At 36.3% G+C, this 25,469-nt stretch overlaps 1 protein-coding gene across 9 annotated transcripts in view; it reads right to left on the bottom strand.

Annotated features, from left to right (window-relative positions):
• The window catches only part of EIF5B (eukaryotic translation initiation factor 5B), a 70,415-nt gene that overhangs the window by 7,537 nt on the left and 37,409 nt on the right, over nt 1-25,469 (bottom strand). For 8 of the 9 annotated variants that reach the window (XM_028497106.1, XM_024129788.2, XM_007118521.4 and 5 more), the window contains 8 exons: nt 21,493-21,779; nt 11,865-11,972; nt 11,578-11,688; nt 9,106-9,173; nt 8,400-8,541; nt 1,020-1,151; nt 421-603; nt 124-285 (listed from right to left, as the gene is read on the bottom strand). In XM_028497106.1, coding sequence (XP_028352907.1) covers nt 124-285; nt 421-603; nt 1,020-1,151; nt 8,400-8,541; nt 9,106-9,173; nt 11,578-11,688; nt 11,865-11,972; nt 21,493-21,779 — 1,193 coding nt within the window. The remainder of the gene's footprint in view (nt 1-123; nt 286-420; nt 604-1,019; nt 1,152-8,399; nt 8,542-9,105; nt 9,174-11,577; nt 11,689-11,864; nt 11,973-21,492; nt 21,780-25,469) is intronic. The other variant, XM_028497107.1, reaches the window with a different exon arrangement.

Here is a 25,469-nt window from a genome sequence, read left to right as displayed (position 1 = left end):
AACCAGTGAAGGGTGTGTGTTGTGTATTAAGCCAGGTGGCTCTTGAAGTGAGGAAACCACCTCAGTAGAATTTTTAAACACTGTGCAAGTCCGCACGTGCCAACGCTTACCACCCTGACTTACCTTTACTCTTAACTCCTTCATAGGAGGAGGTAATAGGAGGCCTCGAATCTGAGTGACAATGGGCCCTTCTACTCCGGGAACAATAATTGTATCTCCTTCCTTCAAACGCCCGTTGATCAATATTACATCTATAGTGGTGCCCATTCCTGGGAGAGCCTTAACCTAAGAGACATTTATTGTAAAGGGTGAACTATAGGCTACAATGCACCATGTTGAGATTAAATTAGTAAACATCCCCACCCAAGAACCCTGTTTGGGGGTGGTGGTGGGGGAATAAACTGAAAAGCTGACCAGTACCTCCATCACCTGTGCTCTCAGCTCTTCACAGTGTGCAAGTCTCTTACTCAACATGGTCTGAGTTAACTCGACAAGAAGGTAGATCAGACTTCCCATGCCATCACCAGTATGTGCAGAGGTAGGTACCAAGGACACAAAAGTGCGGGGATCTTTATTCTCATAAAACAAAGCTGCGTTCAACCCCTAGAGACATAAAAAGCAAAGTCATTCCCACAGGCCAAGTGGTGGAAGGAGGTCTCCAGAACAGAAATGACTAACTAGAAGCTGGATGAATAATGGCTCTTCATTCTGAAAATTCCTCAAAAACACTTAGATATGTATATCCTGGAGGTATTAATAACCAAACTGCAGAAAAGTAGTTCCTTTCCAAGTCAATTTGGTTTTTAAAAGTTAAACATTCAGACTACAAAGAGAAGTCTTGAAATAAAGATTTTAAAAGGAAAAGGGAGAAGGGAAAAGAATGAAAATGCTAAATTGCCATTAATAGAGGAACAGAACCAGTATTAATGAAAATAGTGACTTAATTATAAAGACAATGTAAAAGAAGAAAAAATATTCTATGATATAGTCTCTTCATAAAGAAGGAAAAGCTTTCTTACCTGCTGTGCAAATTCCACAATAATAGCCTTTGCTCGCTCCTCAAATTCATCTTTTGTATTCTTTTTCTGCTTCTTTAAAGTAGCAGCCACATCAGAGTCGGGGCTCTTTTTCCAATCATACAACCTATCAATCTGGAAAAGTATTTTTCATAAGAAACATCTCTAAAGCATTCACAACACTCAGGAAGTTAACTAAGGTTAATTTAAAAGCTCCAGAAAATTCCAATTGTGCATCACACATATGTGGGAGAGTGTGTATTACTTTCATTGTACCAAAAGCCCTCACAGTCTGCTTAACTGCATCCCCTCTTAAATTTGAAGTACAATGCCTACCAACCTCCAACCAGTTCATGAGAGGCTGCCATTTCTTGCAAAAGATGAAAAACTAGAATTATCCTAGCAACATTAACATATGTTGGAATTCCAAAATGGTTAAGTAGTAGGCAGGAAAAAGGATTAATTACAGCCAAGTACCATCACCAGGAAAATGACATGAAAAATATAGAAAATAGTAAATAATTTATTTTCCTTCACGTTTCAAAAGATGATAAATGGGTATATAAAGAAGATTATTTAAGAGTAAAAACAAACAAAAAGGCAAAAGGCATAATATGTTGGCTCAGTCTAGGGTGATAATATAAAAAAGTAGACCAATCTGAATGCTATCAAAAAGGAAAATCAGTAAGTAGAAATAGACCCAGAAATGACAATGATGATATATAATTAGCATACAAGGGCCTTAAAATAGTTATTATAAATATACTCAATGACTTTAAAGGAAAAACATGTAACTTGTAGAGCTAAATATATATATATATAATATGAAATGAAAAAAAAAAAATCACTGGATGAGCTGAAGCAAATTACATATTGCCAAAGATCAGCAACCTTGAAGATAAAGCAAATAAAAACTATCCCAACCAAAGCAGGTAGAGAAAAAAGGATGGAGAAAAGAAAAAAACTTCAGTCACTATGAGACAATATTAAGAGAAGTCCTAGAATTCTATCAAACACTTAAACAAGGAAAGAGTAAGAAAAGAGAGCAGAAAAATAACTGCACAAGTAATGACCAGGAACTTTCTAAGAAAGTCAAACTCAAGTGGGATAAATATAAAGAAAACTATTCTATAATCTCACTGACAAAACTCTTAAAGAAAAAGTTTTTTTAAAAGCAATCAAAAAATCCCACATTACATACTGCAGAACAAAGAATGAGTAGAGATAAAAGCCAGAAAATGAAGATGATGAAGGAAAAGATATTTTTTAAACCTAGAATTCTATATCAAGTAAAACTATTCAGAAAATATTTCTACCTAAATGATAAATAAAAACACAGTATGTCTAAGCAGTTTTTTTTAAGCATACCTTTAAATGCTTATATTAGAAAAGAAAAAATATCTGAAATCAATCATCTAAGCTTCCATCTTAAGAAACTGGAAAAAGAACAATGAAGACAAATGTAAGTAGAAAGAAATGATAGAAATTAACCCTGAAATCAATGAAATACAAAACAGACAAACAATAGAGAATATCAATAAACCAAAAGCTGGTTCTTTGAAAGACACAAATTTCTATACTGACAAAAGTAAAAAACCTAAATAACCTAAACTTAAATTCCATGCTGATGGTGCTTTACTAGTGAATCCTATCAAACACTTAAAGAATAATATCATTTCTACACAAACCCTTTCAGAAAACAGAGGAGGAAATACTTCTCAACTCATCTTAGGAGGCCATTACTCTGATAGCAAAACCAGACAAAAGATATTGAAAGAAATCTACATACCAAAATCACTCATGAAAATCTCCCCCCCCCACAAAATTAGCAAATCAAATCCAGCAATATATGAAAAATATATCATGACCAAGTGGGATTTGTTCCAGTAACGCAAGGTTGGTTTAACATTTTAAAAATCAATAGTAAAGAACAAATGGTGCTGGAACAACTGGACGTCCACAGGCAAAACACTGAGTAGAGACACAGACCTTACACCCTTCACAAAAAAATTAACTCAGAATCGATCACCTAAGTTTAAAACACCAAACTCTAAAACTCTTAGAAGATAACAGGAGAAAACCCAGATGACCTTGGCCACAGTGATGACTACTTAGATACAACACCAAAGGCATGATCCATGAAAGAACTGATGAGCTGGACTTAATTAAAATTAAAAACTTTTGCTCTGTGAAAGAGAGTCAAGAGAGTGACATTACAAAGCACAGACTAGAAGAAAATATTGGCAAATAAACACATCTGGATAAAGGAATGGTATCTAAACTATACAAATAACTCTCAAAATTCAACAGTAAGTAAACTAAGAATCCAATTTGAAAATGGGCCAAAATGCTTAACAAAAAACACCTCACCAGGGCTTCCCTGGTGGCGCAGTGGTTGAGAGTCCGCCTGCCGATGCAGGGGACATGGGTTCGAGCCCCGGTCCAGGAGGATCCCACATGCCGCGGAGCGGCTGGGCCCGTGAGCCATGGCCGCTGAGCCTGCGTGTCCGGAGCCTGTGCTCCACAACGGGAGAGGCCACAACGGTGGGAGGCCCGCGTACCGCAAAAAAAAAAAAAAAAAAACACCTCACCAAAAAAGATATAAAGATGGCAAATACATACATTAAAAGATGTTTTGCATCTTATGTCACCAGGAAGATACGAATTAAAACAAGATACCACTACACACCTACCAGAATGTCCAAAATCCAAATCACTTACAACAGCAAATGCTGGTGAGGACGTGGAGTGACGGGAACTCTCATTCACCGCTGGTGGAAATACAACATGGTACAGCCACTTTGGAAGACAGCTTGGCAGTTTCTTACAAAACTAAACACTCTTACCATACGGCCCAGCCATCATGCTCCTTGTTATTTACCCAGGAGTTGAAAACTTATGTGCACACAAAAACCTGCACACAAATGTCTACAGCAGCTTTATTCATAATTGTCAAGACTTGGAAACAACTAAGATGTCCTTCAGTGTGTGAATGGATAAACAGGTTCATCTAGACAATGGGATTATCATTCAGTGCTAAAAGAAATGAACTATCAAGCCACAAAAAGACACAGAAGAAACTTTAATCCATATTACTAAGTGAAAGAAGATAATCTGAAAAGGATTCTGTAGGATTCCAACTATATCACTACTCTGGAAAGGGCAAAACTATGGAGACAGTAGAAAAATCAGTGGTTGTCAGTGGGTGGGAGGTGGGGGGATGAATAGGCAGAGCACAGAGGATTTTTAGGGCAGTGAAAAGGCTGTATAATTCTATAATGGTGGATACATATTATGATACATTTGTCCAAACCCACAGGATGCACCACACCAAGAGTAAATTCTAAGGTAAACTACGGGCTTTGAGTGTGTCAGTATAGGCTCATCAATTGTAGCAAATGTACCACCTGGGTGGGGTATATTGATAATGGGAAAAGCTATGTGTGTGGCGGGGCAGGGGGGTATATTAGAAATCTCTGTACTTTCCCCTTAATTTCTCTGTGAATTTAAAACTGCTCTAAAAAATGAAGACATGTTTTTTAAATAGCAACAAACCTCTCACACCCTGGATGAACTCACAGAAGCATAATGTTGAATGTAAAAAGCCAGAAACAAAAGAACGTATTCTGTCAAAAAATTAACCCATGGGCACAAAATTTGGAACAGTGGTTGCTATGAGGGGCTGGGGATTGACTGGAATGGGGCATATTGGTACTTCTCGGGTGATGCAAAGTTTGATGTCTTAATTTGGGCTGTGTAACAAGGATGTATATACATTTGTCAAAACTCAATTTTACACTTAAGTTCCATGCATTTCACCGTATATAAATTTTACCTCAATTTTAAAAATAAGGATATAGCAAATTTACAGAAAGAATAAAAATATTTATGACACAGCTTTTCCACCTGGTAATAATAATTAACCTGTTTTGAACCCTTACTTTGATCAGATACTAGTCTTAACATTTGACATGTTTTATCACCTCTAATTCTTACAAAAATCCAGTAATGCTGTTTTGCAGGCAAAAAGAGGCTAATTAAGGACCCTCTTTATACAGTTTGAAGTGCCTAAGCCAGGATATGAACCCAAGATTCAAACCCTGGAAGCCAAGCTCTTAACCACCGTCCCACTCTGCTAACTCAGAGCTCCTAGGATGTAGTTTCTCTGGAGACAATAACGAAACTAGAAAGAGCAAGTGACTAAGGTAGTGCCTGCAGAGGAAGAGCAGAATGAGATCCTGTTAGACTGTCATCTTCACTAGAAACGTTCTAGGAATAAAGAGCAAATGGAGATTTCCAAGATACAACGAAGACCGCAATCTTAGGGTCACCGTGCTTGCTTAATCCAGATTTGCCCACCACTGGCAAATCCACGCTCAAGTCAGAGGTCAAAAGCATAGGCCTGTAGAAAACTCCTAAGGGAGGACGTGTCTGCGTTTGAACAAAGTAACTATAACTTTAGAAAATAAATGAAGGTTCGAAAATGACCTTCATAAATTAGAGAAACTGGATTAAACACAAACAGTTAAACTCCTAGAAGAAAACAAAATGAAGTGGAGGAAATGGTCTACTAGGTGTGTACATTGTATATTAAAAGACTCGGAAACTTATAAGCTCAAACTGAATTAGAGCAACCCATGAAATCTTCTCTCTCCAAAGTTAATACAATAGTTGGAAGTAATATATGCCAAGTGCCCATTACCTACTAGGCACTCAGTAAATTCTTGTTATTGCTATTTAACAGGATTCATGACTTAGAAAGGAGAGAAAACAACCCTATCTCTGCAACTGGTACAGATCAGAGCTTAATGAGAATTGTCATCTCTCCTTTAAAAAAAAAAAGTGACAAACTTAGAAAGGGTTCAGTTTACAAAGGTCTTCTAGTGAAGCTGTGGCTGTGAAGAAGCCTTCGTGGTCAGTCTCCTCTAGATTTGTCCAAACCCATAGAGTATACAACACCAAGAGTGAACCCCAATGTAAACGACGAACTTTGGGTGATAATGATGTGTCCAAAGGAGGTTCATCAGTTGTAACAAATGTACCTCTTTGGTGGAGGACGCTGGGAACAGAGGGGGTTGTGCGTGTGTGAAGACAGGGGTATACCGGAAATCTCTGTACCTTCCCCTCAGTTTTGCTGTGAACCTTAAAGTGCTCTAAAAACAATAAAGTCCTGATAACAAAAAGTAAAGCCCCTCACCCCCACAGCAACAGCAATTCACACTGTTACTGAATAAAGGAGAAAAGCCACATAAGCATATCAAGAGGTGCAGAATGAGCATCTGACAAATATCAACAACCATTCCAGACTTAAAAAACCATACTAAGCAACCTAGGAATAGAAGGGAAATTCCTCAGCTTAATAAAGTGCATTTACATCTGACATCATACTTAATGGTAAGTATGGAGAAGAAACAAGGATGTCTGTCACCACTTTTATTCGACATTGTTCTAGAAGGTCTAGTTAGTGCAATAAGGAAGAAAAAAATTGATAAATTGATAAAGGATACAGATAAGGGAAAAAGTGTAACAGTTTTTATTTGCAGATAACATAATCCCGTATATAGAAACTCCCACACAGCTACAAAAGCTACTAGGCCTAATCAGTGAATTTAAAAGGTCACAAGATAATAAAACTGTAGCATATTGTCAAGACAAAGTAAATGTAGAGACAGACATCATGTTCACCGACTGGAAGACTCAATTTTGTTAAAATATCCATTCTCCCAGAATTTATCTACAAATACAACCCCAATAAAAATCCCGGAAGGCTTCCCAGAAGGAAGAAACTAACAAGCTGGTTCTAAACTTTATATGGAAATTCAAGGACCCTGAAATAACCAAAACAATTTTGAGAAATAAAAAGTTGAAGAACTTAACCACCACCTGCTTTCACGACGTTACTATGAAACTGCAATAATCAAGACAGGGTAGCAGTGGCATAAGGATGGACATATAGGTCAATGGAAGAGAAGAGAAATACTAAGAACAAACATGTATCTACATGGTCAATTAATTTTCAACAAAGACTGCAAAGTAATTCAATGGGGAAAAGAATAATCTTTTCACAAGGGGTTTTTGAAGTAGATATACATTTGGAAAAAAGTTAACTTTGACCCTACCTTACACCATGCACAAAACTAACTTAAAAACATCATAGATCTAAATGCTGAATATCTAGAAACACTGGAGTAATTTTTCATGAACTTGCGGTGGGAAAAGATTACATATATAGAACACAAGCGACAAATTATAAAAAAAAAAAAAAACTTCTCATAAATCGATTTTGCTAAAATTAGAAATTTCTGCTGCTCTTCCAAAACCCTCATTAAGAAAATGAAAAAGTAAGTCTTTGACTATAAGAATATATCTGCAATACACATAACTGACAAAGGACTTCTACTGACAATATAAAGAACTCTTAAAACTGAATTAAGACAACTAACAATCGAATAAAAATGAGCAAAGGATTTTGAATAGATACTTCAGAGAGACGGAGAGAGAGAGACGGAACAAGTACATGAAAAGATGTTTGATGCCATCAGTCATCATGGGAATGCAAATGAAACCAGGATACTCGGGCACTACACACTCATTAGAATGGCTACAGGCAGGGTTCAGTGTTGGCAATAATGTGCAGAAACTGGAACTCTTCCAAACTGCAGGTTAAAACATGTAAAATGGTACAATCTCTTTGGGAAAATGTGTCATTTTCTCATAAAGTTGAACAGATACCTTCCATATGACCCAGCAATTCTATTCCTAAATATTTACTAAAAGTAAAGGAAAATAAACGTCTACACAAAGACTTGTGTAAAAATGTTTATAGCTGCTTCACTAATAACCTAAAATTGTAATCAATCCAAGAATCCTTCAACAGGTAAATGGATCAAGTGTTAAGATGTATTAGCCAGATGATGAAATATTACTGAACAATAAAAAGGAACAACCTATGACCTATGCCAACAACACGGATAAATCTATATTAACATGAGTAGTGAAAAATGCCAGACTCAAAAGATTATACACTGTACAATTCCATTAATATGAAATACAAATATTAATATGAAATTAATATTAATATTAATATGAAATTATAAAACAGGCAAAACTAGTCTATGGCGGCAGAAAGAAGGCTGGTGTGTTTGGGGGTGCAGAAGGGGCAGACTAACTGCAAAAGAACATGAGGAACATTCTGGGAATATGGAGGTAAGTCTATATTCTGAATGATGGTGGTTAAATGTGCGTATAATTTTGTCAACACACACTGAACTGTAAACTTAGCATAAGTGCATTTTCTTACATGAAAGTTATACTACATTTTTTTAACCACAAAAAAATAAGAAGCATATTTTCACAACTTAACTTTTCAGAAGGAGAGCTTACCTTATTGAGTGCAACAATGAAGGGACATTTTTTAGATTTCAAAAGGTTGATAGATTCAATTGTCTGGGGCTCCAAACCATGCATAATATCAACAACTAAAATGGCAATATCACAAAGAGAGCTTCCTCTGTTTCTCAGATTACTGTTGGAAAAGAAAAAGATGCATAAATAGAAATCTTACAATTAATACTTTTATTTTAAAAAACTTAAAATTTTAATTTCTTTGTAAAACCTAAACAAAAAAGAACAAAATGAAGTACATGCATTAAATTCAAGTGCCATTAGCCCTTAACTTGCCAAATGCTTATCTGACAGTGAATTGACATCAGTTGGAATGACTTAGTTCCAGAAGTTACTCCATTATTTCTGCCAATTTTACTGACCAAGTTTTTTGCGCTAAGGAACATGGCCAAGAGGTAACAGGACAAAATTCCACCTGTAATGGGTTTCATAGGAGATAGACCAGGTATGTATTAGGATTTGCTCTTTCAAAGTGGAAAAGACTTCTCTCTACAAAAAACAAGTATCCAAATAAAGTACTACTAAATCAGTGAGGCACAGATGAGGATTGGCAGTTACAGGGACCACAGATCTCAAAACAGTACCCCAAGACTAGTGACTAGTTAGAACTCCTCACTCACTGAACTTTGAGACCTAATGGTTTCAAGCAGTTTGCCTGATGACAAAAGACACAAATCATTCTTACCTGAAAGACTCATGCCCCGGAGTGTCAATAATCAGCATTCCTGGAATCCGTACATTCTCTCTATCAAACTAGAAAAGGTGGGGGAAAGTGGAGAGCTTAACAAAGCCAAAACAAGGAAAGCTTCTTTACAAAACAATTATTCTGCCATGAAAACTTCAACATCACTTCCTTTTCCAAATGAACTGTTTTAAAATAGTGTGTCAACCAGCAAAATACAACAGTTAATATTTTCACTAGTATCAAAAGGAATTTTTCAGAAAAAAACTGAAATGAGAAAATATTCCCCTTGTTAAAGTTATATAACTATGATGTAGTCTGAACAGATTATTAGTAAGTGACAAATGACAGAGTAGTCACCGGAGAGTGATTATTTATAAAAAGCTGACACAGAAGAAGAGGTTCTCCTTATTTGGAAAATGTATCTGGTCCAATTTTAAAGCAATTCTAAACTCTGAAAAATATCTCAAAGCATGTTTTAAAGAAAATTTACCACATCAACTTAAAATATTAAAGAATAAGTTCATACCCTGCTTTATTCAAATACTATTCTCAACACTTGATTTTCTGGACAAAAGCACACAAATGAATGGAAACAACATTACAACAAGCCAGATATGCACGTCCTCCTTTAATCTAAAGAGTAGCACTGACCAACAAATCTCTCACACATACACACACAAAACTTTTTTCTTTGCTTATCTATACTTCTGTCAATCTTCAAATGATTTTCCAAAATCTTATCCAGTGATCTAGGTCAAAATGACTCAAATGCAAAACATTTCAATTTTGCATTCTGGTGGTCTTAGATCAAAATTCACCATAATTATTTCCACTTCGCTGTCTGGAATACAAACAATATAATTACAATTGCCATATAAAGGTTATCCTGAGAACTTTCATACAGGCCTAATAAAAATCATGTTTTTTAACTATGTGCTAAAATAACACCAGATTTAGAGTCTGGAAACTGGTGGAATAAGCTGTTATAAACTCCCCAGTGACCAGCACAGAGAAGTAACAGATAGAAACAACCAAAATAAAATTTAAATTACAAATTCAGAAAACTGTAATTCAAGAAAACTGTCCTAAAATAAAGATTTTAAACTACATACTGAAATGGAACACCATGTAACTGGAAAACTGACCCAGAACAACCAAAAGCAAGATGCAAAAAGACTACACAACTTATATGAGGATGAAACCCAGCTTGTAATCAAACTTGCAATGCTTTATGTGAGAAGAAATTGGAGTAACAGTCAAGATACTTAAGGAAAGAAAATGTGAACCAAGGATTTTACATGTAGCCAACTAACTTTCCAGGATGAAGGCCACAAAGTAACTCTTAAATATTCAAAAAACTCAAGTAATATTATTCCCATTACTCCTTCTTCAGCAATCTACCAGAAAACAAGCTGCCTAAAACAATTTCAAACACACAAAACAAAAACTGAGTGACAAGCTCACAGACCCTTTCTATACACAGAACTGAGACTAAATAAGGAATGAAGAGAGATACCAGCATGTAATAATGTGCTATGTGTTACATCAAACAGCACGATGTAACCAAACACAAATAAGACTACTAGAACTATATCAAAAAGACTCAGAAGCCAATCACTGGGCAAAGATGGAACTATCTCAGCACAATAATAACTGAAATGGATTAAAACACGGTAAATAGGGACTTCCCTGGTTGGGCAGTGGTTAAGAATCCACCTGCCAATGCAGGGGGCACAGGTTCAAGCCCTGGTCCAGGAAGATCCCACAAGCCGTGGAGCAACTAAGCCCATGCACCACAACTACTGAGCCTGTGCTCTAGAGCCCGCGAGTCACAACTACTGAGACCGTGCACCAAACTACTGAAGCCCGCGCACCTAGAGTCCGTGCTCTGCAACAAGAGAAGCCACCGCAATGAGAAGCCCGCGCACTGCAACGAAGAGTAGCTCCTGCTCGCCGTGACTAGGGAAAGCCCGTGAGTAGCAATGAAGACCCAACTCAGCCAAAAATAAAAAAAATTAAAAAGAAAAAACACAGTAAATATGTTGAAATCCATGAGTTTATAATAATATAATAGCAAACCAAACCAATCACTCTTTACTTTAAGAGCTGGTAAATAAAGGTGAAGGATCAGGCATTTATTCTGCCTTTCCTCCACATCCCATCACTCAATGACCAAATAGTAGATAAGGACTCTACAGAAGTAATCAGATAATGGGATTGGAATATCAACATTTAGAGATTATTTAACTTCATAATAGTGACTGCCTCTTGGAGTAAGAGGGAAGAAGGACTCCTACAACATTTAATGTTTTATGTCTTTAAAAAAGAGATGTGAAGGGCAAGATGGCGTGTGTTAATTATGAATGGTGAGCATATGGGTCTGTTGTACTATTCTGTTCTTTTTTGTGTTTGAAATAATTTATACCTTAATTTTTGTCAGAGATTAAAACACATGAAATACAGTGTACTTACATTTTTAATCATCTTCGTTTGTTCATTAATAGCTTCAAGAGGAACATTGGTGGCACCAATTTGCTGCGTAATACCACCTGCCTCACCATCTTGTACATGCGTGTGACGGAGCTGGGATAAGATGGCAGATTCAGATTCAAATTTCAAAATGCAAAAAGAAGCAAAAGCAATAAGAAACTGCAACTTGTAGACAGAACTGCCCATGTGTGCTATGGTTTCCATTAACTTTTTATAAGGTATCATGCACTTATTCAAAAAGTTATATATCAATGCACACATTTTCTTACTTTATCAAGAATTTTTGTCTTCCCTGTGTCCACATGTCCAAGTACACAAATAACAGGAGCTCTTAGCTTCTCTGTATTTACGTTTTTACTATGTTCAAGTCTCCGTTTCTAGGAATAAAAAAAACCACAAAATTAAATACTATTTCAAACCCTCAGTACCATCTTCCTTTAAATTATTTTGCCTTTGCAAGGGAATGCCACAACCTGCATACAAGTTATTTTGCTGCTTTAACTACATGTAACTGCATTTTACAATGTAAACTTTACAACCTTTGGACAAGGAGACACCTGTTTATAATAGATTTCTGAGCAGCACTGCTAATTATGAATAAGAATGGTGTGAAGTGTTGGCTCAAACTTTCTGAACCTTTTGTACGTGGTTAATTTAATGGAATATAATGAATAGAAAAAGGAATTGATCGTTTTGTCACACTTAACTACACAGTACAACCTCTAACTTACGTGGAGGTTTACATAAAAAAGAGGTATATGCTAGCATTCCAACACTTTCATTAGAACTTAAGAATTGTTAAAAATTTTAAAGCAATATAGTTCAAAACTGTATCCAGTGTACAAATACTATGTCTTTTCAATTAGGACATGGTTACTGCAAGCTTCAGCCTAACACATCCAAATGACACTTCCTACCTTCCTAAGTAACCATTAAGCATGAGAAAGCCTGTCCTTGAACTACAATGTATTTACTGTATCATTTACTTCTAAATACTTCAGCTTTCTGAGAACCAAACAAAACACAAGCTGGCAGTTTCTCTTTTAAATGACAGCCTTTGAAGTACAGTAAAGCTGGCATTCAAATGAAATAACACTTTCACAAAAAGTCTGAAGCAATGTCATTTACAAAACTATCACTATTTTCCACCTAAAGAACCGTTTTTCTAAGAACTCTTTCATTTCTACCACTAGACACTGATTCTTTCTATAGAAACTGCAATGAAAAGACATTTTGGAATGTCAAAAATGAGACACGCCAAGTATTTACTAGCGAAGAGTAGTACACAACAGCTTCACAACATGTACGACTCAAAAGCAAATGGGACCTTAGTTAGAACTTGATATGGTTGAAAACTGCCTTTCTCTCCCATACTTGATGAAGTGCTGAAATTTTCTGGAGGGCAATGTAGTATATATAGACCATGACTCAGAAATTCTACCTCTAAGTATTTGCTCTGAAGCAGACAAGTATACAGAGACGCAGGTGTACAACAGTTTGCTCACTGGAGTATTTATAATAGCAAGAATCAGTAACCACTTAATCTTCTTTAGTGGAGGATTTCTTAATGAGTGTTACCTAAACCCCAGGGCTGAAACGTATCTGGTTGCATAGCATCATATAGGTATCCTATCCACAATGGAGAGTCTTACTTAGGAAGTCTGTGGTGAATGTCAGAAAATTATAGTATATAGCAAGGTTTCAGAACCGTGAAGTGTGTTATGGACTGAAATGTATCTCTTCCAAATTTATACACTGAAGTCCAAACCCCCAATGTGACTTATTTGGAGATAAGGCCTTTAAGGACATAATGGAAAGGTTAAATGAGCTCCTAAGGGTGGGGCCCTAATCCAATAGAGCTGGTGTCCTTATAAGAGAAAATAAAAAATCTTTCTCAGCACTTACAGGGGAAAGGCCATGTCAGGACTCAGTAATAAGGTAGTCACCTGCAAGTAAGGAAAAGAGTCCTCACCAGAAAACAGCCCTGCTAGCTCTTGAATCTTGAACTTCTATCCTCAAAAACTGTCAGAAAATAAATTTCTGTAGTTTAAGCCTCCCAGTTTGCAGTATTTTTGCAGTATTTTGTTGTGGCAGCCCAAGCAGACGGATACAAAGTTAAATCAGGATCCTTCTATAAAATGGAATACAATATGGAGCTGTTAAAAGGTGTTGTGAGGCAGCACTTCTTAAATGATGGAATGAGGAGGCTCAGCAAGTCCTCTCCCTAAAAAGAAAAGATAAAACTAGACAAAATAGCCGAAACAGCCACGTAAGGACTCTAGAAATTGGCCAACAGCATATAACAAATTGAGAAACATTTAATTCAAGAAAATCTACTGACCATCAGTAAGAGCAACTGTGGAGTTTCAGACTGGAGTTGCTCCCTCACACTCCTCTCACTCCCACAGCTCCATGGGGCAGAAGTGATATGACAGAGGGACAGGGGATTTCACACTGCAGGACACTGCCAAAACCAGGAGTGACCCCAATGGCAAACAAACAGATAAAACTAAAATCACAACTAGACTAAGGTCTTGATATTGGTGAGACAAGAGGTAACCAGGAAGATCAGTCAGACATTTAACAGGGAGGTCTGTGGAACAAGACTGACAAACCAGGCTTTGATAAGATACTACTAATCTCCGGTGGTCCAGAAGGCTGTGCCCCTTACAAGGTTGTCAGAAGAGACCAAAGAGGTCCTTGGTGAGTTACTCATTCCTGGCTCAATGAGAGGCCTTGTGAAAACCACTGGGGACTAGAAAACTACCAGATCCACTGGCAAATGGTGGAAGCCTTACTGGCTCGAAGTGTTTGAGCACAACCACTGACAAACCACAGCTGACACTAAGACACTGACCCAGGGCAAGCCCTAGGAAGCCAGGCTTAAAAATAAAAACAAGAACTTAAAAAACAAAAACAAACAAACAAAAACAAAGAAAACAAAACTGAGAAGAGGCAGTTGCATACAATAGAAGCCAAAGACATAACAGAATTAGTCCACCTGATTCACTAGGCAAAAAAAACAAAAAACGAAAACAAAAAACAACCCAAACTACCACATTTGTAGGAGCCAACAGAATTCAGAGTGGTCAACAGAAACTACCTCTGAGAGACCCAGATTTTGGACTTATCAGACAAAGACTCAAAACCAGGGAACTGTGTTGAAAGAAAAGTGTGATGATGACTCATCAAAAGAGGACATCGATAAATAGAAAAAAAATTATTATTAAAAAAAAAAACTTGAACATTTTGGAGTTAAAAAGTTCAGTAACAAATTAAAAAATTCACTGAAGGGGCTAAACAGTAGCTATCACCTGGCAGAAGAAAGAATCAAAGAACTTAAAGATAGATTAATAGAAATTAAACAGGAATGAAGAAAAATGGACAGAGCCCTGAGAGATCTGCAGGATACCCTCAAGTGCACCAGTGGAGTTCCAGAAGGAGAGGAGACAGAGAAACAGGCAGAAAGAGTATTTGAAGAAATAATGGCAGAAAATGTTCAAAATTTGACAAAAAAACATCAATTTACACATCTAAAGAACTCAATAAACTCCAAGCAGGATAAATACAAAAGATAGCCACACCAAGACACAACACCCTAGTTAAATTGTTAAAAGCCAAGATTAAAAAGAAAATCTTGACAGCAAGAGAAAAATCACTCACTGTGTAGAAGGGAACCCAAATAAGAGTAACAGCTTAATTTTAATCATAAGCAATGGAGGCCAGAGGCAATGAAGTAACATATTCAAAGGACTAAACAAGAGAAAAAAATTGTCATGCAAGAATTCTGCATGCAGCAATATTATCTTTAAAAATGAAGGTAAAATAAAAAATTCCCAAACTTAAAAAGACTAAGAGAATTCACTGCTAGAAGATTAGCATGATGAGAAAATATCACAGAAAGTTATCAGGGTGAAATGAAGTGACACCAGATGGTAACTAAAAGCCACATGAAGAAAAAAAGGCTGATGGTAAAAGATGATTATATAGGTAAATATAAAAGACGGTAAAAATTACCTTTTTCTATTCTCTTAAAGGCTGATTTAAAAGATAACTTCAAAAATAATTCTCAAGTTGTATGCTTGATCTTGTAACAGATAAAGATGTAACAAATATTACAAAGACAGAACAAAGGCAAGGTGAAGGAGGTACTGGAGCTATACTGTAGAAAAGAAATGACACCAGCAGAAACTCAAATTCATAGGAAGAAATAAGGAATACTAGAAACGTTAATATTTAGGCTAATATTAAAAGCTATCAATATATTTTTCTCCTTTCTTCTCTGAATTCCTTTAAAAGATAGAAGATCAAATAAGACATTAAAAGCACCACTGTTTTACTGGGTTTGTAACATTTATAAACATAATATATGTAACAATAATACATAATATATGTAACAATAATAGCATAAAGGAAGAAGAAAGAAATGGATCTATATTGGAACAAAATCTTTTTTTAACTAGAATTAAGCTACTAATAGAAAATAATAAGTTAAGATACATATTGTAATGCCTAGAGTAACCATGAAGAAAATAAAAAAAGAGAAAGACACAAGAGACATGCAATATGTAGAAAACAAATAGCAAAATGAGAGAAGAAAATTCAATCACATCTATGACAACTTTTTTTCTTTTTTCCTTTTTCTTTTTTTTTTTTTTTTGCCGCACCAAGTGGCTTGTGGGATCTTAGTCCCCCAACCAGGGATTTAACCCAGGCCCTCAGTAGTGAAAGTGCAGAGTCCTAACCACTGGACCGGTGGGGAATTCCCCATAACTTTAAATGAGAATCAATTAAATGCTCTTAAAGGCACATTGTGTGACTGGATAAAATAGCAAGATTAAAGAACATGCTGTCAGCAAGAGACACTTTAGAGTCAAAGACACAGACATAAACTGAAAGCATTAAGACTGAAAAAGACATACCACGCAAATGATAACTATAAGAGAGATTCATGGCTATGTTAATAATAGAAAAAAAAATGTTATTAGAAACAAGAGACACATATCTATATCCTCAAGAAGATATAACAAGTATAACCACATACAAACCTAACAGAGACCCAAAATATATAAAGAAAAAACTGAGAACATTGAGGGGAGAAATAAAATTCAACAATAAATTTGGGAACTTCAATAGCCCACTCTCAATAATGGATAGAAAAACTATACATAAAATGAGTAAATGTATAGAAAATGTGAACAGAAGTATCAACAAAACCGACCTAACTAACACCAGACCCACCAACAGCAGAATCCACATTCTTCCTAAGTACACAAGAAACATTCTCCAGAAGAGACCATATGCTAGAAGATAAAACAGGTCAATTATTTTAAAATGACAGAAACTATACAAAGTATGTTCTCTGACCACAATGGTCAGAATTTAGAATTAACAGAAGAAAAATAAGGAATATCCACAAATATTTGTAAATTATAACAATACACTTCTAAATAATGCATGATCAAAGAAGAAACAGTAAAAGTGAGATTAGAAAATCTCAGTTGAATGAAAACCAAAAAAACTCAAAATTTGTGGGATGCAGCTAAAGCAGTACCTTAGAGGGAAATCTGTAATTATAAATGCCTATATGATGTAGAGAAAAAAAGAATGGTCTCAAATCAATTATCTAAGTTGTCACCTTAAGAAATTAGCAAAAGAAGAGGAAACTAAACCCAAACAAAAAGAAAATAATAAAGAACAGAATAAAAAATCAACTAAAAAGAGAACAAAAATAAAGAATAATCAATGAAACCAAAAGTTGGTTTGAGATGCTCAAAAAGATGGAAAACCTTTAGCCAGACAGACCAAGAAAAAAAAAAGGGGGAGACAAAGATCACCAAAATTAGAATCAAAAGAGGAGACACCACTACTGACCTTACAGAAACTTAAAGAACTGTAAAAGGATGCTATTAACAACTTATGCTCACAACTTAGATGAAAAACAGTAATTAGAAACTCAAAAATTACTGATGACTCAAGATGAAAAAGAAAATGACAATACAATAAACTGAATTAGTAATTTTAAAATCCTCCCCCCAAAAATGCTTTACTGATGAATCCCAACAAACATTCAAAACAGGAAATAATATAATCCTTCACAAACTCTTGCAGAAAGTAGAGAAGGATGGAACACTTCCAAACTATGAGGTTATTAATCTGAAATCAAAGCCAGAGAAACACGTCTTAAGAAAGTTACTGATCCATATCCTCATAGGTATAGATCACAAATTCCTCAACAAAATATTACAAACAACATCCAGTACCATATAAAGGGGATTATATACCATGATCAAGTGGGATTTATTCCAGGAATGCAAGGCTGGTTGAATACCAATTAACATAATACATCATATATTAATACAAAAAGGGAAAAACCCATCTCAATAAATATACAAAAAGCATCTACCATCCACTCACCAACAGAAACTCACCACAAACTAGGAAAAGAAAGGAATTTCATCAAACTGACAAAGGACATCTATGAAAAACCAACTGCTAATATCATAGCTAATGGTGAAAATCTGAACATTTTCCCCCCAAATACTGGGAACACGGCAAGTATGTCTGTTCTTACCACTTCTATTCAACAATGTATTGGTCTAGCCAGGGAAATAGGGCAAAAAAAGAGAAATAACCAGCAGTAAGATTGGAAAGGAAGAATTAAATTGTCTTTGATAGATGACATGACACTGATTACAGAGTCCTAAGCAATCCACAAAAAATTACTGGAATAAAAAAATTTCAGTATAGTTGCAGGATACAAGATCAATCTGTAATATTAACTGCACCTTTATACTAACAATGGAAGATTAAATAAAGTGACTCCATTCACTAGCGCATCAAAAACAATAAATATACTTGGCAATAAATTTAAGAAAAGAATCATAAATCCTATACTCTGAAAACTACAAAACACTGCTGGATGAAATTTTAAGAGACATAAATAAATGGAGAGACAGCCTATTTCCATGGATTGGACGATTTAATATTAATAAGATGGTAATTCTCCATAAAATTGATCTACAGATTCAATGTAATCTCTATCAAAGTCTGAGTAGACTTTTTGCAGAAACTGCTGACCCTAAAATCTGTATGGAAAAGCAAGTGACCTAGGATAGTCAAAACTATCTGGAAAAGCAAGAATAATGTTGGAAGACTTATATTTCCCAATTTCAAAACTTACCATAAAACTATAGTAATCAAAAACAGTATAAGAACAGATATACAAATGAATGAAACAGAACTCAAAAGTCAAAAAATAAACTCTCACATTTCTGATCACTTGATTTGTCAAAAATGACAAGGCAACACAATGGGGGAAGATTAGTCTTTTAAACAAATGATGCTGGTTAAATTCATTAAAAAATGATGTTAGTCCCTTACATCACACCATACAAAAAAATTATCTTAACAGAGAGTTAAAGATACAAGAACAAAAAGTATACATTTTTAAGAAGAAAACACAGGGCAAAATATTCATGATCTTGGGTTAGGCAAAGATTTCTTCAATACAACACCAGAGGCATGCTCTAGTAAAAGAAAAATTTAATAAACTGGATGTTACCAAAATTTAAAATTTATGCACTTCAAAAGAAACTATTAAAAAATGAAAGGAACTCTTACAACTCAATAATAAAAAGACAAATTCCAAAATTTAAAAATGGACAAAAATTTGAATAGATGTTCCAACAATGAAGAGTATAGGAATGACCAATAAACATACGAAGAAATGCTCAACATCATGGAAATGCAAATTAAAACTGCAATAAGATATACTACTTCACATCCTTTAGAACGGTTATAATGGAAAATCAGACAGTAACAAGTATTAGTGAGGATGTAGAGAAACTAGAACCCTCAACTGATAAAAATCTTCAGTTGCAGAGACACTCTGAAAAATAGTTTAGTAGTTTCTGAAAAAGTTAAACACAAATTTACCGTATGATTCAGTAATTTCACTCCTAGGAACATATCCAAAAGAAATAAAAACGTTTCCATGCAAAGATTCATATGAGAATGTTTATAACAGTACTACTCATAATAGCCAAAAAAGTGGAAACTCAAATGTCCTTCAACTGGTGAATGGACAGTAATAAAATGTGGTATATTTATGCAACAAAACACTATTTGTCAGTAAAAAGGAACAAAGTACTGATAGAGCAACAACACAGATGAATAGGCTTAAGTGAAATAAGCCAGACACAAAAGACTACATATTATATGATTGCATTTATAATGAAGTTTCCAGAGAAGACAGCTCTCTAGAGACAGAGAAACAGATTAGTAGTTGCATGGGGCTAGGAATGGGGAATGACTGCAAACTGGCACAAGGCATTTGTCTGGGGTGATGAAAATATTCTAAAGTTGAGTTGTGGTGATGGTTGCACAACTCTGTAAATTTACAAAATGTCACTGAATTGTACACTTAAAATGGGTCAATTTTATGGTATGTAAATCATATCTCAACCAAGCTGTTTAAAAACTGTTGAGCTAAAGAGGCCCATAGCATATTGTTACGTGGAAAAAAATATGCATCCACAAAATTTATTATCTAATTTTTAATGAATTTTTTTTAACATGAGGCTTATAAACAGATTCATTAACAAGGGTAGTTCTTGTTATCTCACTGGGGAGTGAGATAATGGGGGAACTTTAACTTTCTGATTACACCCATTCTGTTTGTTTTTAAATCATCAAACACAGTACACAAACTGTCTCTCTTACACACAGGTATACAACAAGGGAGTTGGCCTGAGTAGGTGCTGTGGGGAAGAAGCAGAGACACATGCAGGAGAAGGGAGGGGATCTAGTGGGTAGAGGCCAGATTTACTGCTCAACATCCTAAAATGAAGAGGACAGTCCCCCGCAGCAGAGGATTATTCAACCCCAAAACGTCAACAGTGCTGGGGTTGAGAAACCCCAGTTTACAATAATAGACTTTGTTAGTCCTTTAGAGATTCAGAAAATCTACTCCTATCTAGACTTTACAGAAGGAAAAGGCAAATACTGATATACAGGTATTAAGACAAAAATTAAAAACTAGAATTACATATGAAAAGATTAGGAAAAGGAAAGCTAAGAACAGTTTTTAGCTTTAAAATAGTTTAGCATCCTCAAAGCAAACTAAAGTAGTTTTTAGTGTATTATTTATGCTAAGCTGACATAACTAAAAGAAAACTTTCTCTTGAAGCCTAGTAGAAGTAGTAGTAGAAGTCTACCTCATTAAGTAGGCCAAACAGTAAGCCGGCTAGGTATGTGAACTTGACTAAATATTGATAGAAGCCTCATTAACCCACCAGATTTAAACAACTAAAGGGATCAGATACCTCAGAATGACTAACCTAAATACATAAGGCAAAAATTCAACTAGAGGGCATAAGCTCAGAATACCTCTGTATACCGATAAACCGTCACTCAAAGAGCACATTAAAATTTAGAGGAGGGCTTCCCTGGTGGCGCAGTGGTTGAGGGTCCGCCTGCCGATGCAGGGGACGCGGGTTTGTGCCCCGGTCCGGGAAGATCCCACATGCCGCGGAGCGGCTGGGCCCGTGAGCCATGGCCGCTGAGCCTGCGCGTCCAGAGCCTGTGCTCCACAATGGGAGAGGCCACAGCCCACAGCGGTGAGAGGCCTGCGTACCGCAAAAAAAAAAAAAAAAAATTTGGAGGAAAAAAGAAAAAAATGATGAAGCAGTCACCATTCTGTCTTAGGTAAGAGTGAGGTCCTTGGGTTAGACCACTGTTAAAGATCTATGATGTCTCCACAAAAACTGGACAAAGATACCACTCCGAGACTGTATTTTTAAAAGTGCTCCACAATAAAAGCCTTTAGTTGTATAGTTTTAATGATCACAGAGGAGTGGGGAGGAAAGGAGGAAAGAGAAGAGGAAAAATAAATACCTCGATCCTCCGTTTTGCTTTGTCGTAAGCCCGTTCTTCTTTAGTTCGATCATCATCAGAGTCATACTCAGATTCTGAGCTCACTTCTTTACTTGGCTTTTTATCTAATGTTTTCCCCGCATCCTTCTCATCTGACCCCTTTTCATCTTCTTCATCGCCTTCACTGCCTTCACTGTCTCCTTCTTCTTCCTCTTCTTCTTCACTCTCTTCGTCATCCTCCTCCTCCTCCTCTTCCTCCTCTTCCTCTTCAGGGTTTTCTTTTACTTCTATATGCACCGTGTTTCCTACTTTCAGGAAAAGAGATTTTGAAATAAATGAAAGTTAAAAATGAGATTTCTATCAAGACAGAGACCTTAAAGGAAAAATAATACTGAACATGTACTAAATAAGGGAGTAACATTTTAATACAGCATTAATTCCAAATTAATGTTTCCATACATCATAAATGCAAAGTGTTTGTCTACATTGCTACAATGAAGACTGCCATTTAACAGTAAATACTTAATGCATTAACCATACTTAAGCTAATAAACAAGAAATGCATTACTAAGCCAGGATACAAGAGAGGACAAAAACCCAAGGAGGTGGACACTATGCCTAGTACTTTCTTCCCCGTGGGGTCATTTGTGGATCCTGGAGGAGGCAGCTGAAAAGTTATGCAGCTCTTAGTGGCCCCTCAAAGCTTAGGGGTCCAGGCATTGGGAGTTCAGGCCTACCAAGGATTTCCATGGGGCGAGGGAGATGGACACTGGGTAATAGCCTTATTGTGGGGTGAAATCCTGAAAAACTACCATAATACCCTTATTGTGGGGTGAAATCCTGAAAAACTACCATAGCAGTAAGGATAAACGAGAAGTAAACAGGGCCTCCCCATTACTGGCATATCACCTCCAGATTCTCTAAATTCCACATGTGGAATAAGGTGACTCTATATTGCTAGTTCACTCAGACTCCTGGTAGATGTACATATAAATTCTCTCTGGAGGAAGAAAACACCAACCTTGACGTCAAATTATTTCTACAGTTGCAAACAACTGAGGAGAAAATTAATGAACCAGAACACAGATCAGAAGAAACAATCTACAATGAACCATGGAGACTCAATAGGTAAAAAATACAGAAAAGAAGAAAAGACACAGTGATAGAGTAAGAAGGTCTATCATAGGCTTAACTAATATCCCTGAGAAGAAATAGTGGCTCATAACACTGAAAAACTGAAAAAAAACATATAGGCAGAATAAATAAAAAGAAAACAAACCTAGCCACATCATAATAAAACTGATGAAAACGAAAGACACATGAAAAATTTAGGCTAGTACCTGACTTTTAAACAGAAACAATAAAAGCCAAGACAAGGGACTAATATCTTCAAAGTATTAATAAAATCACGACGAAGAATTCCTCATTCAGTATGTCACCTTCAAGAATGAAGATGAGATAAAGATATTTTCAGAAAAGCAAAAATGGAATGTCTCAGTAACAGAATCATACTGAAGGAAATTCTAAAAGGTATTCTTCAGGCTGGAAGAAATGATCCCAAATAAAGGTCAGAGGTGCAGGAAAAAATGAAACACAACAAAAGCTAAGAATGTGGGTAAACTTAAATATATACTGACTGCTTTTTTAAAAAAGCTATTATGGGGTTTAAAACAGAAAATTAACGAGAACAATGGTATATAAATTGAGAATTGGTTAAATGTTGTTTATGTATTCTTTGGTCTTTACATTGCCTGGAAAGAAGGTAACAGTAGACAGTCATAGTTCAAAGATCCACGTTAGGCCCAGTCGGAGGGCCAAGGAGCGGTGGTCTGGGTTGAGCAGAGCGGGGGGAGGCAGGGTGCAGTCGTTGTGCGGCGTAGTCCCCCAACCTGCTGCCAGCTCTGTAGCCTGTCAGGCCCCAGCACTGTCTGCTGATCTCGTGCTGGAGCCCTGGGGGTGCCTGGGGGAGGTTTAACACTAAGGGTATTCCCTATCGTGGCTTTTAAAGGTCCTCCATTTTCTCAGATTGCTTTCTTTACATCCCTCCGTGCTGTTCCCGCACCCCTGGCAAGGACCTACCTTTCAAGGTCCCCCTCAAGTGTACCCCTCTAGTGTCCCCCTCTTGAAGTCTTTTACAGCCCCTTCCTCACCCCTCATCCAACACACTTAGGTGTCTCCTTTGGGCCCCACAGAAATGTCTGCACACCGCTGTTAGGGCTTCGCTCCTTCAACAACGAAACGTTGTTTATTGGCGCCTGTTATTTGCCAGGCACTGTTTTTTAATTTCTGCATTAGTTTCTGTCTCTCATAAGATTTGAGGGCAGGAGCCATGTCATTATGGAATCCGTAGAGGGAGAGGGGAAGAGGCAGGCTCCAGATGCAGCTCCACCACTTAAGGACAGCTGCCCGCCCTCTGACAACTTTCCTAACCCCCTCAGCCCCTCTCAGCTTTTGTGAGGATTTAAAAGGCATCTATCAGGAAGGGGTGGGCACTTACACAGAGCAGTTGCCCACCCATCCATTTATTCTTGCACAAATCCTTGTTTGGGGTGTCTAATGTGCAAAGCACTGCCACAGGCATTGCAGGGAACAGAGAAATCAAGTCCTCATTTTCTAGTGGGGGCTGATGTGAGAGGAGGTGATAAGGACTGGGAGGAGAAATACTGGGTGAGAGGATGGAGAAAAAGGAAAAAAAAAAAAAAAAAAAAAAAGATCCATGTTAAAACTCTCTAACCACTAAAAGTAAGCAGAAAAGTACTAAACTTCCAAGCTCATGAAAGGAGAAAAAATTCAAATAATCCAAAAGATGGTTAGAAAGGAGAGAAAAAGAAACAGAATAAGAAGAACTTAATAAGATGATAAATATAAAATCAATATACTTTATTAACTCTATCAAATGTTAGATGTATTGGGCTAAGTACTCTAGGTAAAATATAAAAATTGACAAACTGGATTTAAAACCTCAACTATATGCTGTTTAAGGATATAGAAAGTGTAATAAAGACAGAAGAAGATCATGTAAATTAAAGCTGGTATAGCTATTAATATCAGATAAGGTAGACTTAAAGGCAAAAGACATCGCTAGAAATAAAACGATAAAACAGTGAATTCATCAGAAAGTTATAAAATTACATTTATCTAATAATATAGCACCAAAATATATAAAGCAAAAATTAATATAACTCATGGAGAAAAAGACAATCTACAAGCACAATGGGAGATTTGAACACACAACTCTCAGTGAGAGAGAGAAAAAGCACACCAGAAAAAAAACTCAGAACAGAAGAGGTGAACAAAATGATCAGCAAACTTAACTAAATATAGGTAACAAGTCACCAAACTAACGCAGAATATAAACTCTTTCCAATCACATATGAAACGTTCATAATAATTTACAACCCAACAAATGGTTGGTTAAGTCAACATATTTCAAAGGATAGAACCATGTATTTTTCTGATCACAATGAAGTAACAAAGATACGTAAAGTCCTCACTTTCATAAATTAAGAAATATACTTCTAAATAAATCACAGGTAAAAGTTAATGTATCAAAATAGAAATTTTAAAATATCAACATATCAGACCTTACAGAATTTGGCTAAAGCCAGGCTTAAAGAAAAATTTGTAGTTTTAAAAAACGACTGAAAAAACAGAGCCAAATATTCATTTCAAAAACTTAGCAAAAAGCCAGCAAATTAAACCCTAAAAAAGACAGGAAGAAATGACAAAAATACTTTTTATTCATAGTGATTAGGAACTAAACTATTCGTTTGTATTATCTTTGTATTATGTTTTAAGTTCAAGAGGTTTCTTTGGTAGGCTAGCTTTTCTTTTTTTTTTTTTTTTTGTGGTATGCGGGCCTCCCTCTGTTGTGGCCTCTCCCGTTGCGGAGCACAGGCTCCGGACGCACAGGCCCAGCGGCCATGGCTCACGGGCCCAGCCGCTCCGCGGCATGCGGGATCCTCCCAGACCTGGGCGCGAACCCGGTTCCCCTGCAT

Source organism: Physeter macrocephalus, chromosome 12 (genome assembly GCF_002837175.3).
Source record: "Physeter macrocephalus isolate SW-GA chromosome 12, ASM283717v5, whole genome shotgun sequence".
NCBI lineage: Eukaryota > Metazoa > Chordata > Mammalia > Artiodactyla > Physeteridae > Physeter > Physeter macrocephalus.
The sequence above is the reverse complement of the archived record's forward strand: the minus strand, read 5'-3'. Positions and strand labels throughout refer to the sequence as shown.